General features: G+C 31.9%; 2 protein-coding genes across 2 annotated transcripts; both read left to right on the forward strand.

Moving 5' to 3' along the window:
* The first annotated feature begins 1,120 nt into the window (after positions 1–1,120).
* LOC140051442 (tyrosine-protein kinase receptor Tie-1-like) lies at positions 1,121–5,426 on the forward strand. The gene is made up of 6 exons (XM_072096663.1): positions 1,121–1,187; positions 2,813–3,196; positions 3,891–4,136; positions 4,534–4,668; positions 4,879–5,048; positions 5,208–5,426. Exons 1-6 carry the CDS (start codon positions 1,121–1,123, stop codon positions 5,283–5,285), a joined length of 1,080 nt encoding a protein of 359 aa, XP_071952764.1. The 3' UTR covers positions 5,286–5,426.
* Positions 5,427–6,789: 1,363 nt separating this feature from the next.
* Positions 6,790–13,775, forward strand: LOC140046068 (uncharacterized). The gene is made up of 12 exons (XM_072090581.1): positions 6,790–6,799; positions 7,671–7,738; positions 8,071–8,314; positions 8,518–8,808; positions 9,043–9,115; positions 9,276–9,993; positions 10,232–10,310; positions 10,966–11,039; positions 11,388–11,639; positions 12,228–12,382; positions 12,541–12,676; positions 12,816–13,775. The coding sequence occupies exons 3-12, from the start codon at positions 8,260–8,262 to the stop codon at positions 12,894–12,896; spliced, it is 1,914 nt and encodes a 637-aa protein (XP_071946682.1). The 5' UTR covers positions 6,790–6,799; positions 7,671–7,738; positions 8,071–8,259; the 3' UTR covers positions 12,897–13,775.
* The last annotated feature ends 1,680 nt before the right edge of the window (positions 13,776–15,455 follow it).

Raw genomic sequence — 15,455 nt, forward strand, 5'->3', positions numbered from 1 at the left:
TACACATTTTAAAAATATTGGGTTTATGAGTTAAATAAATAATAATACCTTTTTTGTGAGTTTGTCTGTTCTATTCGACGACTAAAGACGGAATAAAAATATAGTTTCTCTATTCAACGAATATTATAAAATATATATAATATGTCTTTTTAAAAAATCAATAGAGACTAGAGCAATGATATAGAAGGCCGATTGTTTGTGATACGACATCAACCAATCGAATGTGTTGTACGATGTGACAGCATTTAGTGTGAAATTTATTGTTACATTATTTATTGATAAAAAAAGTATCTTAGCAATAATAGCCATGTTGAATGATTTAACTTTGAGTATTGGATATTAGTCCACAGCTTTAAACAACACACGTGCTTAAAAAAATATTATTGTTTATTGTATGAATTTAATTTTTTATGCAAATCACAAAGATTGTACATAATTATTTTAAAAAAATGACATCAAACAGTTAGAATTTATATCGTTTCGTTATATCATAACGAAACATTGACAGAAAGTATTACTCTGTCCACTTCCGTGTGGCCTATTCTTTTTTTCTCACCTTTTCAACATACTTGCTTCTTTCGTGCTACTTACCATCTTGTTGTTTTATTTGTCTGAATAAAGAATTGTTATCTAAATCTTGTACATCTATTAAGTACTGGTTAAGGAAATAACATATTATCTGAGACAACAATCTAAATATTTGTCTCAGTATAGTTTTGGCTATAATAGCGTCATGGTGTTGCTAAACGACAAATAAATAAACAAGGAAACATTTATTACTTATTGTAGTGTAACTAAAACATTTTAAATAAACTATTCATACTCGAATCCTTTTCATCTGTGCAAGTTTTTTAGTATCGTTTTAGCACAATAAAGAAAAAAGAATATTATTCAAGACAACAATAGAAACATGTTTTTCACACGGTAGCCAATATAAATGGTATAAACATTGACATACTCATTACTATTTATAGTATAGTATTGTGATGAGATATTGATTGATCACTATTACATTTAACTGTATAATTGTACTGCTTCATACGGTATTAATTCATTCATATCAATGAGTTTCAGAAACATACATATAACCGATTCTGGGTATAACTAACCTGAAGTAGAGATGTTGGCTGAACTTGTTCAAAACTTTGTTATAGTTCTCATGTTGACTTGTCAGTCTCGATCATCAGGTATGTTTATTATATAAATAAGAAAGTATATATGTTGGATGGTGATAATTATCCATGGGTTCAATGATTGATTGAAAATTTAGATTTAGAAAAAGTTCCTTTTGTTATAATTAGGTAGTTTCAGCTAACTATTCAGGTCCCAAGCACGGAGGGGAGATCATGTTGTATAAAGATGTCGCTATAATAATCACTTGCGAGGATTTATTCAATAACTGATGGTCAAATTAATATATATTATCTCGAGTTGGGCGTATATATATAAATATAATATAAATTTGCGTTCAGTGAAATGCGCGCAATTTACAAATTCGAGGAAAACAGAAATATTACTGAGATATTCAAACTTGGATACTTCGTCGACACCGGTTTCGTAAAAAGTCCAAACAGCTTAATTTGGTGTTTTTATTTTTCTTATAAATATAATACTGTAATGTAACAACGATTTTTAGAATGTGTATACCGTAAAACCTCGAACAGAAAGGTGAAGGTGCCTTCTTTTCAAGATTACTTGCAAACTAAAGATCTAAATCTTTTCGAAATGAGTACTGTAAATATCGTGAATTGCTACTACATAATAAGATATTGAGACATTTCCTGCCAATTTTACATATTTGCCATTGGAACACAAGGAGAAGACAAAGCACGATCATGCATATTATCATCAGTCTAAATCACTAGTATCTCACCCAACTACAGTAACTCTTAACTCTTAACTCTTAACCATGTATTTGTTTGATTCACATACATTTATCTCGAATAGAAGCCCATTCTATCGTGAGGGCTTGATCTCGAGTTGGGCGTATTTTTCTTTGGGCTTCTTTTCGAGGTTTTATGGTATATACTGTACTGTGTTCAGACCAATTAACACAGACGAGCGGTAACGGCAAGCGGTCACCGCGTAGCTTGTCCAACGTAGGATATGTCTCTCGTCTGCGGAAACTGCCCGTCTGTTCTGCGTTGTGTGTAAATGATCATATCATAGATTCTATATTTTTATTACCGTTAACGCTCGTCTGTGTAAATTGTGCTTTTTCCTCAAACACATTTCGAGGGAAGATTTTTTTTAATATAATGACCAACTCACTTACTATGCTATACTACTATTAACAAAAAACACTTTCGATTATTCATCAGATGTAATTCTCTATGCAGGAAATTTAGTAAATGCTCCATTGATATTAGAATTTTATTGTTTAAGTCTTACTCTCTTAGTATGTATTGTGTAGCATTGTGTTGTGACTTTAATGTGAAGTCTATGAAGTCCTTTCGTGTTTGTTACAACAATGCTTTTGGAATAATTTTAAGACGTGCTTGGAGTTGCAGTGCTAGTGCAATGTTTATGGAGAACCATGTTTATGAGTACAATGTTTCTTTAGTTAACTAAGAGTGACGGTAATTGAAATTCACTTATCACTTGTGTTAATTCTCGAAAACTGTAGGAAATGGTACCAACTACTATATACATAATTATTATCACTTTTTTTAACAGAACTTTTCATACCTTATTTGTAATCGAATCTCTTTATGCAATTATTTATTTGTATGTTAAGTATTTGTATTGTTGATTTGAAAAATTGAATTAAATTAACCTATCTACAGAAATTGACTATATATTTTTTTTCAAGATCCATTAGATATAATACTATATACTGCAACACCGTTGGTTGGCAATGATAGTAACAGTTGGTTTCGAGGATACGCACTTCAAGATGATAAAGACATTAGACATTTATCAGTTGGAGTATTATACAAGAATATTGATGGGAAAGATAACGTAACTTGGGATGATATAACTGGTGAGGTCAGAAATTATAACAGCTACATGGAAATGCCAGACGATAAAATATTTCACACGAGTAGCAGAATTGCATACCGCGTACACGGGGATTTCGCATATCTAGGCGTTTTAACCTTACCAACCCAAACTGACAGAGTTGGTGTTTTTTCATTTGAAGCAAAAAAAGGTGGAATAGTTACAAATTCAGCAATTGTATTAACATCTGCTTCTGGTGAGTAAGGCTTTTAAATTTGTTTGTTGTAATGATATTTATTCATTCATTCATCTTTTTATTTTGGAATACCATGGTGACATAATATATCCATAGCAAAAGAGAGAAAAAAATCTTAATCTAAGAACTCATAGAACAAAAACAAAAATAAATATATAAAGTCAATGCAACAAGGCATTCCATTGTATGTGCATTATTGACACATTAAGAACGTGCCGATTAATGGCCATGATCAAAGCATTACTACTTGCGTTCACACGATTTTTAAAACTAAAAAAAGATTTTCTAATGAACTCATCAAAGGATGGAACATCATTTCAGACAAACATCATGCTTGCGCTACAATTTCTAGGCTGCTTCAGCAGCAAACGTAAGGCATTAATATAGTATATATACATAGTTCAATTAGGCTTTGTAAGCCAGCCACTGACGAAGCCAAACCAAGTCATCGGCAAAGCTTAGGCAATTCAGTTTAAGACTGTTAATTTCACAGTACAACCTTCTTTTGACTTAGTCAGTTCAACAGTTAACGGATCAGTGTACACATTGTAAAGTAAAGGGGACATAACGCCTCCCTGGCGAACCCCATTACAAACTGTGAAAGAATATTATATATATATCAACAAATTATTGTTGTACCTAATATTAATATCAATAGTAATTAGTAATTTTTCAATAAAATCATTTTTGACAGCCATTATTGAATTTGAGTATAGAACGATAACAGTCAGCATTGGAGAGTCAGTCAGAATCAACATCAGGAATGGGAGTTTTATTGACAACATACGTTGGAGACATAATTATGAGGAACTATACAATCTGAGGAATGCATCTTCTGTTGTGATTGAAAACATTCACATAAAGGATGACGGCGTGTTTGAATGTTATATAGGTGATAACCCTGACGGTAATCATGGTATAATGAGGCTTATTGTCAGAGGTAAATTATTGTAAATCAATAAATCTGTATTATATATTGTATTATTAGTATGACTTATATTATTTAAACAAACTATGAATGCAATGTGCAAGTGAGTGCCGCGAGCCTGCAAATGTTCATGAAGATAGAATGTAATCCACCGAACAATATTCTGGCTGAGAGTGATGTACCAGTGTTCTAGTGTAGTTTGAGGTTTTTTTTCTTTTTTTTTCTCATTAGAAGAGAGATAGTTCGTCAATTTAGCTAATTCATTTATTTTGTGTTTAAAAGACTACGTCAATAGACTGCTACTAAAGCATCATAGGCTATATTTTGTTCACATTACCAAATAGCTCTTAATTAAACCGAACATTGAATCACATGTATTTACATATCTATATTATTTTTTTTCAATTAGCTTGTCCTTCACCAAAATGGAGTTTACCAGATTGCGAAATGGACTGTCCCGTTTGTTATAATAATGGAGTGTGTGATGACAAAACGGGTGTCTGTATTTGTCCAGCAGGATTTGATGGCGATGCTTGCAAACACGGTGATCAATAACTTTATACCGCGTTCATGTCTTGTGTATGTAGCTCTCGATTCGTTAATTGGCTCGCGAGCGGTTCATGACGAGAACAGCCGCTCAAAGTGTGGATTCTATCGAGAGCGATTAATTTATTAGCTTAAAATTATATGACGGTAAAATTATCAAAAATTAAATTCCAGTTTAACTTACTTTGATTTACTTTATTTGCAATAGATTGCGGTAATAACAACTGGGGCCGTGACTGCCTTAATGTGTGTAGCAGTAAACCTGGTTCAACGTGCAGAGGAGCTCTTGTATGTCCACCTGACCCAGTTGGCTGTACATGTGTCAATGGTTTTGAAGGAAACGATTGTGATACAGGTTTTTATTACATCCGATTTTCAGTAGGCCTACTGTGTTTTATTTTTTTCTGATTTGTAAGAAAGTTTCTAAATACAGCTCAATATGTTCGTCACTTGTTTCAACTGTATCAAATAAATTATTTGTAATCATCATCATACTCATCATTAGTCTCATCATTTCATATAACTATATATTTTTAGAGTGCACTTCTGGATACTTTGGAGCAGACTGTAGCCAAAAATGCCACTGTAATGATAGCTATTGTGATATACACATAGGATGTACCTCAACCGAGTCAATGTGTTCGTCTGGGTATACTGGTGACACATGTCAAGGTAGCGTATGTTACAATGTGTAGAAAACCCCAGCTAATGCAACAATCGTAGTAAAGAAATCCATAGTTAATGTATATATGTTGTAGTGAAACGTCCAGCAAACATAATGTTGTACCAATTATTTAAAAACAAAACATTATTTGCTGCTTTGTTCTTATTAGTGCCCATGGACTGTCCATCCGGATTGTTTGGTCTCCTGTGTAATTTCCAATGCCACTGCAAAGATTATGCAGGTTGTAATCGAGATGGGAGTTGTCCTAATGGATGTGACGAGGCCTGGTTTGGATCGGATTGCAGCATAGGTAACACCACAAACTGAAATCTATATTGTCATAGAATTGTACGTGAAAAAGACACTCTATAATAATAAAAATAAATGGATAATAATGAATGAAACCGTCCATGATTTAACTGCTTCACCAATTATATAAAACATTACAGAACAAATTAGTAGCGAAATACTAATATAGTACGGTACCGACTTTAAAAAAAAACAAATAATTTATTAGTAATAATTTCTTATAAATTGTAGTTATAATAGTAGGCCTAATTATGAATAGTTAAATCCCATCGTATGTTATCTCATCGTGGTTTTCGTAAATCCAAAAAATATCTTACTCTTAGTAAACTACTGTTAGTTGTACCAGTGCTTTTCTTTAGTTTCTCAGCGTGGTATGTATTCATAAGATTTCAGAATCAAATTGTTAAAATCTCCTGAAACTACAGTATGAAAGATGAATTCATAAAACTAAAAATGTATATAAAATAGGTAAAACAGTAATTATTTAAATTCCATCCTTTCAAATAAAACAAAGACAAATAAACACTCTTTATATTATTTGCATAGAAACAATCAAATATGATTTAGGTTTTGATAATAGAAGACCAAGAGGCTAAAGCTTCACATATACAGTATTTCATTCAGATGAATGTGGAAATAATAGGCCTACTTTGTTTTGGTTGATAAAGTTTGCGGTAAACCACGTGTGTTCTTAATAAGAACGATCGACGTATTGATCGGAACGTCGAGAAACTCTCAAGATTTCTTTTCAGAACTACATACGTGGTGTACCGAAAACTTTATATAAACATATTGATTTCACCATGCAAACCTCCAAACAAAATACTTTATATTTTGTAATTAGCATTACCATACCGTTTTGAACCGCCAACTGTAGTAAACCAAACAGCAACTACCATAACGTTTGACGTCACTTGGGTTTTTGGTGAAGATTATGGAACAGGAACAATTACAAAAAGAAAGCTTTGGTATAAATCGTCACAGATGGATTCCTTTCTATCAATAAATGAACCTGATAATGGTTCATCTATTGTTATTGATAATCTCATCCCAAATGAGCAGGTTAAATTCTACTGTCAGTTTTCAAGGATGGTTGGTGGTATTGAAGTAGATGGCCCAGAAAGTGCAGTTGGATCAACTAACACCATATGTACAAGTAAGCTCAAACTATACAACTTATGCTTCATTTATGATTACAAACCAGATGAACATTTATAATCATACAAAACTTCTATTTTTTAATACCGTAATTAGTAATAATACAAGATACAAGAAAACCAAATGTGACAGTTGAAATTCTTCTTGCTTGCTGCAAGAACTCACCACACTACAACATAAATAAATTCTAAACTGAAACATTATCTTAAAAATCTACAGTTGAACTCATGGATTGCATTTACTAGGAAGGAGTATCTGTGCCGATTAGTATGCCCCTTAAGAGGCCTAATCCTACCTGACTTTTTTTTTTTTTTTAATTATTCAATTTTTAGGCAAATTGCCAAGGATAACCACAAGTGAACTCAATCACTGTCCTTCTCTCAAAAGTGGCTCTCCTGTCAAACATATACACAAGATGCTCTACATAAACAAAGACTTCCTACAAGTCTTTGGGAGTGGAGTTGCAAATTGTCATGAGAAAAAATCCTGATATATGACAGGACTTGAACCCAGGACTCTTAGATTGGTAGCCAAGCATCATAACTACCAAGCTACAACTCCACTCCACAATATACTGATTTAGAGGGTGTTTTGTATTATGCATGATCTTAATAAAATGCTTATATAACTGGTAGCCAAACAATAAAGATATATCAAAATATAGATTGCAATTACATTTTATAACACGAACTGGGTTTTTACGTACAGCATTGTTTGCTTATTCCAATTGATTCAAGATTCAGATCAGACAAAGATTCCAGAAATTATGAATTCTGGTTTTTATAAAGTGCATACCGTATTTATTCGAATAAACGTTTCTTCGAGGGGAGGCCTTTATTCCACTAATTATTCTGTTAAATTACATGTAGAACCATTGGACGAACCTGTGATAGAATTAAAAACTGTTGAAGATAATCAAATCATCTTGAGTTTAAAGGTATTGAAAAAGAATTATTTCTAGCTAACATTTTATTTCTTGTTGCAATACAGATTATGTATTATGTTTATTGTAACTTATATTCTATTGATATTGGGTATTATAAATTGTATTGGGTTTGTTGGGTATTGTTTTTTTACCACAATTTGTCCAGAAAAACTATTAAGTTTTATTTCCAACGTGCTAAGGTAGAAATATAACTTACATCAAACTATGTTCTACATCTGGCTACTGTATCTTTTCTGACACTAATTAGCAATACTGATATAATACGCGTTCCTTTTATTTATTACATTCTAATTTATTTGAATTTTCAATCTTAAAATATTCAGCCAGTTTCAAGAGATTATGACCGAATCCAATGTAACTCTATCCTTCGCTATCAAGTTCAATACTGGAACATTTATACGAATGTAAAATATGTAATCAATTATACAACCATCAGTTCTAAATTAGAAGTTAAATTATCAAAACTATCAAGTTGTTCTGGCTATATCGTAAACGCTCGAGTTGTTAATGACATGGATATTGCTGGAAGATGGGGACAAGACACAACAGTACAAACAACGCCAACAGGTTTGAATTGATAATTATTTTATATATATTATTTAAAATACAAATAAATGATATTAGTGCGCTGGTTGCAATATGACATATTATTGTATAGATAAAAATGAATAGAATAGTTTATAATACGTTACTACGAAAGAAGTTCTTGCAATTAAACACCATAACGAGTATTATATTTAACGTTTGATATTTCAATGTTTAAATAACAGAGCCAACAATACAGGGTAATCCATTTGCAAACGGCACACTCATGTTGATTAAGTGGAATGCTTCAACGTGCGACATTTCAAACTATCACGTGATCTACCATTATGAATTGTCAGGCGGAATATTTATGAAAGGAACTACATCGGAAAAAGAAGTTGTGTTTGAAATTCAGTTCTGTAAAAACTACACATTTTCAGTATTAGCATCATATGTAAACGTTTACGGAAAATCTGACACAAGAACAATCATATCTAGAACCGATTGTGATCCAGATTCGATTGGGCCTATGTCAGGTTTATAAACATCAAATTATTTTCTTATTGCTTATGATTTGTATAATAGCTATCGAAACCTATTTGTAAATTTTATCAAATAAGTGCACAATAACCACTAATTTACTGCAAGGGAAGTATTTCCTGAAACATTTTTTTTAGTTAGTTACTGCATGTGCGTACAGTTTTTAAGTTTATGTCGTTAAAGAATTTCAACATCAAGATAAAAGCATAAAGAACTTGTTTTATTCACAGCTTACGGAATTTTAATTGGTTCATTACTGGCGGCGGTTTTTACAGTTACAGTCATGTTGACAATCATTAAGCGGTAAAGTATCACGCTAGACCGTTACTGGGGTTGAACATAGAATAATTGATAAAATAGATAGGCCTAAATATATTGTCAGACTTACACAGATGAAATTACCCATTTTTTCCAATTTTTCATAAAACTTGCCCTATAAAATAACATGACATTGTTTTCGTAGATTTATACTTAGAAGAACAAAAAAAGACGTTGATAAATCTTCATCTAGGCCTACTACTCAACAAAATGTGTGTACGATAGATACAAATTACCAAGGTTTGTGTAAAAAATATGAATATGAAAGTGGTAAGTCTGATGTTGGGACTTCTTCTGCTGAACCCATACACACAAACACTGAAGTACCAGAACATTTTTCTGATTTTACGAATATGAAAACTCGAAGAGAAAATGAAACTAGTGTGGCTACTGTCAATGATTCTGATGAACCCGTATATGCTGACCCTGAACAAGAGAGGGAACCGGAACCTGTTTATGACAAAAGTGAATATGCAAGAAACAACTCTACAGTTGCTACTTATTCTGATGAACCCGTATACACAGATCCTGAACAAGAGAGGGAACCGGAACATGTTTATGACAAAAGTGAATATGAAAAAAACAATTCTACAGTTGCTACTTATTCTGATGAACCCGTATACACAGATCCTGAACAAGAGATGAAACCGGAACCACAGTTTGTTTACAACGAAAATGAATACAACAACATCAAGTCTACTAGAAGTGTAATATCTTCTGTTAAACACGTACACCCAGACCCTGAGCCTCTACCAGAGCGTATTTCTGGTAACACAGAATCCGAAAGTCAAGAATACAAACCTATTGAGTTATCCAAATTACGTGACTATGTAATGAAGCATCTATTGAAGAAAGAATTCGAGGTACTCTACACTCCTAAATTGATTATTCTTTTATCTTGTGTTGTATAAACCCACCATCTTGCGTATGTATTTTCCCTGAAACATATAAAATGTTTGAATAGGCCATTTTTAATTCAAGTTTAAAAAATTAAAAAAAATAGTTACGTAGCCCCCCCCCCCCCCCTACACTAACAAAATCAGCAGATCTTGTTGGTACAATAAAACAATCCGAATAAAGTCAATGTTTCTACATTTTCAGGCATTAAACAGTTTGTTTCCAGATGATGCAAGACGAGCAGATTTCAGTTTCAAGAAAACTTTTCATGATGTTTTGTTCCGTAAGTTCTAAAGAAATGTTTTAACAAATATAATTAAAAATTAATAAATTACAACATCAGATAAAAGTGTGATACGGAGGACAATTGTTTATTGCTAATTTTATTTTGAAGGTGAGAACAAAAATGTACTTAAGTGTCTCACCGCTCTCCCTTGACTTCTAAGCCGCCTCTGTTTTTGTTTTCTCTTTAATAACAAAAAACAAAGTTCCTACACAATTGATTATCTCAACCATACAGGATCACTTTTATTTAGAGGGTTTTCTGTAAGTTGAAAACGTAATTCATTTATTCATCCATCAAGAGTCGGTGTCAGTTTAATTTCAAAATGGCGGGATAGATCCAGAGAAGAGTAATTTCACTTTTCCCTGATAGATCAATGTCGATGACTGAATAAGTTTTTGAGAGAGGGTTACATTTAAGTGTATATTTGGTTAATCAGTATTTATTCCTAACCAGATGTTTAAATGGAAACATCTTTTTCCTCAACATTAAGAATTGCACGTTATTTAGGTAATTAGGGTACAAGTGTATACTCATGTTATGCTTACAATGCAGCAATAGTTACCTAGATAATTTTTATTGTTGATTAGTAATATTGTTGATTAGTAATTGTGATTTTTTTTAACAATTGTAATATTTTTTTTATTCATCACAGTAACTAAAGGATGCTCCCAATTAAGTCCAGACGTCGACAGTGGCGTTGATTACGTAAATGATTCGTTTATTGAGGTATAATACCTAACCATCAAATCTTCAAAACATAATTAACATTTTCCCAAATCTTCTAAGAGTGAGAAGTATTGAATCACATTGTTTGTGTTTGTAAATAATTATATAAATACTAATAAGTTCATCAAAATACAGCAATTTTTACATCATAATGATAAAGTGGTTATTAAACACAAGGCAAGTATTAGAAGCACAACACTAAAACACTGTTGATATTATAACACTATTGTATAAAATATAAATTTTTTTTCTGACGGATTGCGTTAATTATAGACCAGCCATTTGCCTACCATATTATATATTATATTAAGTAACATTTCACTATTCTTCTCTTGCATTATTTCTTAGCGTTACAGGGATCGCCATACTTTTATCGTTACTCGGAACCCCTCGTTGAATACTACTATAGATTTTTGGCGTTTGGTATTTGATTATAAGTCTGACGTCATTGTGCAACTAAATGAAGTAGAAGATCTCAATTGTGCAGTGTACCTTCCAAAAAAGAAAAATGAAAGACTGAAATGTTATGAATATACGGTTACTTTGGAGGCAACTGTGCTCAACCAATTTGGAATTGAGAGAAGATTTATTCTAGAAAAGGTTATTCATGTGTTCATAATTTGTTTAGTAAGGAGGATCCAAAGTTTTAAATAAACGCCAAATTTGCATATTTTGGCAAATCTGGCATGATGTTCATTTGTACTTACATATAAAATGCAGTATATCACATACTGTATACATAGATGTCATTTTTATTGTATGTTATAATGTAGTTTACAATAATTTCTTTCATATCATCTTACTTAATTCAGAATATGACAAATAAAATACTTTAAAAAATATATTGATGATGATAACAATAATAAATATATACATAAAAAACATTCATAAAAAAGATAGTGCAATATCCATAAAATAACTGACCAACCAGAAGAGCGTTTTTGAAATTATTAGTATAAGAAATCTTTGCCTGAGAGATTATTCAAAGCTAGCGGGAATTATCATTCTTGTACTGTATTAATAATTTTTTATAGATTACAACCTCAAATGTAACATTCTAGACCAATAACACAAAAATTTGACCAATGACTCAAATATTATTTGTATCGCAAATTTATCAAATAAGCAATACCCATATATAATAATACTATTTGTAGTCTAAATAAGTTTGTTTTGTGTTTCTTGAAGGATAACACTGTACGCCAAATGATTCAATATGAGGTTAAACAATGGTCAAAAAACGAACCAGTTCCAAAGGTTAATGCATTTGTTAAATTCGTTATGAAAATAATGGATGGATATGGCAAGTCTTCTAATAATACACCGATTACTGTTCATTGCATGTGAGTAGAGATTTAAGTATTGATTATTATAGTCTACTGATTAGAATATATATAAATTACGTCATTTAAAACAATTTCAAACACAAAAATAGGCCTACTTGAAATTCGACGGTTAAATTTAGTTTAAAAAAACATAACCAGCCTAATTCTGTCTTTAGAGACGGTGTTTGCAGATCTGGTTTATTCTGTTTAGTGTATTCAATGATTGAGAAAATGAGAGAAGAAAAGATAGTAGATGTTTTCCAGACACTGAAAGCACTGCGTTCAGCAAGCACCAATATGGTGGACTCACAGGTAATACTTTGTTTATCATCAAAAACATGAAGATGAAGATGAAATACAATATTTAGCTGCATAAGCACATAAATAATTAGGCATACGTCATTATTTTACTTACCCTATTCATTTAACTGTGTTTTATTTACTGATTTAGATCCAGTACAACTTTTGTTATGAAGCTGCCCTGTGTTATCTTAGATGGTGCGAGGATAACAACGTAATGCCGAATAATTAACCTCGGTAGTTATGTTTAGGCATCTGATACCTGAGCTGTTTTAGGTTAAATACAATTGGTAAATAAAACTGGTTGTTACCAAATTAAAAAAGTATCTTTTTGTTTATTCCAAAACTATTAAATATAAATAGGGCACATAAAAAACACCATAATATAATAATTCAATTTTTAAATTATTATTAAATTATTAAATAGGCCAGAATTTAATTTTCAGGCCTACCTGAAGTTAGTTTGACTTTTTTGAACTTCCAGTTTAACAGAATTATTCATACGCATACAATGGCCAAATTAAATGGTTGAATGGTCAAATCTTTTATGGGAATTTTAGCCATGAAACTAAACTATTACTCTAAACCGCAGTAACTTTAGGTAACTACTCACATTCCAACTCTCAGATAGTAGGACAAAAATAATGTATTTCAGTAGTGTCTCATTATGAGTGTTTTTTTATTTGATAAGTTTTAATTTGAGTCAAGAACTTGTGGATTGTAATCATTGGAAAGTTTGATGTGTTAATTTTATAAGTTTAATTTGTTCATTTATGAATTTAGTTTGTAAATTTTAATATGTTCCTTTAAGATTGATTTGTTAATTTCATCAGCTGTTTTAAATTTATTCTTCTAGGGTTGAGTTCTACTTTTATAAGTGTCGTTTTCGATTGCTATGTATATAATATAGGACGGCTAATTGGCCATAAAAGCTGTAATAGTAGCTTATAAAAAGGTTGGTTGTTCGTTTGATAGTGTTAGCAGGTGTGGATTATATTACAAATTTAAACAAAAGCGTAAGACAATTTATCTGATTTAAGGTAGCTTTGGGTACTGTTTATTTTGTGTAGAAACAAATTTTTTTGGTATACAGTAGTTATAGTCTGATTTAAACAATTATGTAGACCTATCGCCAATAAAAATACTAAATGGTAATTATAGTCCTTTTTTACATTTAACTAAATCGAGGGCACTAAACATAAAATTTAAAACATCAAAAATATTGGTGTTGAAAGCAAAAAAAAAAAGAAGATGTTATGGTGTACTCTCCCTGCCTCAGCACTAAGGCCCTGTCACAGCTTTGGGGTCGTTTCCACCACATCAGACGCATTGATGTTGTCGCCTCATGATGTGTTGCAATGGAGGACGTATAATTATGTGAACCCTAAACACAATAGCTCGCATAGATTTAACTCTATTCCACCAGCGTGGGAATCGAACCCACGACAATCGTGTATTAACACGACGCTCAGTTGCCTGAGGTAGCCGGTCATCTTGATTTTACCAAGGTTAATATGTATACATTAATGACGTAATGATGAATTACGTAGTACACGTATAAATATACTATTTTCAGCTGTTCAATCATGTACTTTGTGGCGTAACGGTAATGCTTAGCTTTGAATGCTCTCAATTCTAAATTGGGTTTGAACCTCTACTGACCTTTTTTTAAAATAAATATTGTTTTTCTTTTATTTAGAAAGAGAGATATTTAGAGGGTTGAATATGTCAGGCCTAGGCCTAAACAAGTGAACCTTTTTTTTAATTAAGAAACAAAGTTAGTGACGATAATTCAACAAAATAACATTGTAAAATATAAACAGCGCGAGCATACAAAAGCCTATTACCAATTCCAATATTTATAAAATATTTACATGACTTTATACAACCGTTAAGCTCTGTTAATTTACCATATCTTTGAGTACGTATACAGTAAACAGTCCCGATTATGAAAGCTCACTATGCACTCTTGCGCGGTCAAGTGTAAATGTGTCCGGTCCGATGCTCTCTGGCCCGGTATTTTTAAATTGTTTGTTTGACACGCCAGCCCGGCGAAAAGGCGTTGGTCCACTGTAGTATCTTGAGTATCAAGGGCGCTCCTTGAGCCTAACGAGATTAAACAGATTTTTATTTATGATGTGGATGAATAAAAATTAAGTCGAGTGTTATAACGTTTGTAACTTATTCGCCGTAGAGGGCACCCCATTGGAAATGGTGAAAACGGTTATTCTTTAAGAAACTAAATTTATAAACTATAATTTGTCAATTTTGAACCTCCGAGGAATCTTGTATTTAACCTATTTCCGTAAGGTGTTCCCGTATTAATAAGATGAAAAACATCCTATTGTATGATAACTGCAGGTGGTAATACGTTTAGAAGTTGAGTAACCCTGTCACATCGATTCAGTTTCAAACATGAATGAAAACAATTTCAAAAGAATTGGTTTTTCAATTAGCCTATGGGCTGTATCTATTTGAAAGGTAGTACCATTGGCCCCTCAGTCAGTCTTGTCAGATTACATATCGCCCTCTATATCAAATATTTTTAGCCGCAGTTAACACTTTGTTCAATTCAATTCGAGGATGGCACACGCAATCAAATGTTTTAATGACTAACATACTTCCATATTCGTTTCTTTTACACTCATTTTCTATATGGGCCGCTTAAAAAAACAACACAATTTTTGGCATTTTTAGTTTTAAAAATGATTGAATTGAAGTAAATTAATTACAATACCTAGAAGATGAATCAGGTTTTTTTTTATAGAAACAATGTGAAGATACATTCATC

This window comes from Antedon mediterranea, chromosome 1 (assembly GCF_964355755.1).
Source record: "Antedon mediterranea chromosome 1, ecAntMedi1.1, whole genome shotgun sequence".
In the NCBI taxonomy this organism is placed as follows: Eukaryota; Metazoa; Echinodermata; class Crinoidea; order Comatulida; family Antedonidae; genus Antedon; species Antedon mediterranea.

Coding starts and splice junctions, on each gene's coding strand:
- LOC140046068 (XM_072090581.1), top strand. CDS start 8,260: ATGGATATTGCTGGAAGATGGGGACAAGACACAACAGTACAAACAACG. Junction 10,311..10,965: donor TTTTCATGATGTTTTGTTCC/GTAAGTTCTAAA, acceptor TATTCATCACAG/TAACTAAAGGATGCTCCCAA. Junction 12,383..12,540: donor CCGATTACTGTTCATTGCAT/GTGAGTAGAGAT, acceptor TTCTGTCTTTAG/AGACGGTGTTTGCAGATCTG.
- LOC140051442 (XM_072096663.1), top strand. CDS start 1,121: ATGTTGGCTGAACTTGTTCAAAACTTTGTTATAGTTCTCATGTTGACT. Junction 1,188..2,812: donor TTGTCAGTCTCGATCATCAG/GTATGTTTATTA, acceptor TTTTTTTTCAAG/ATCCATTAGATATAATACTA. Junction 4,669..4,878: donor TGGCGATGCTTGCAAACACG/GTGATCAATAAC, acceptor TATTTGCAATAG/ATTGCGGTAATAACAACTGG.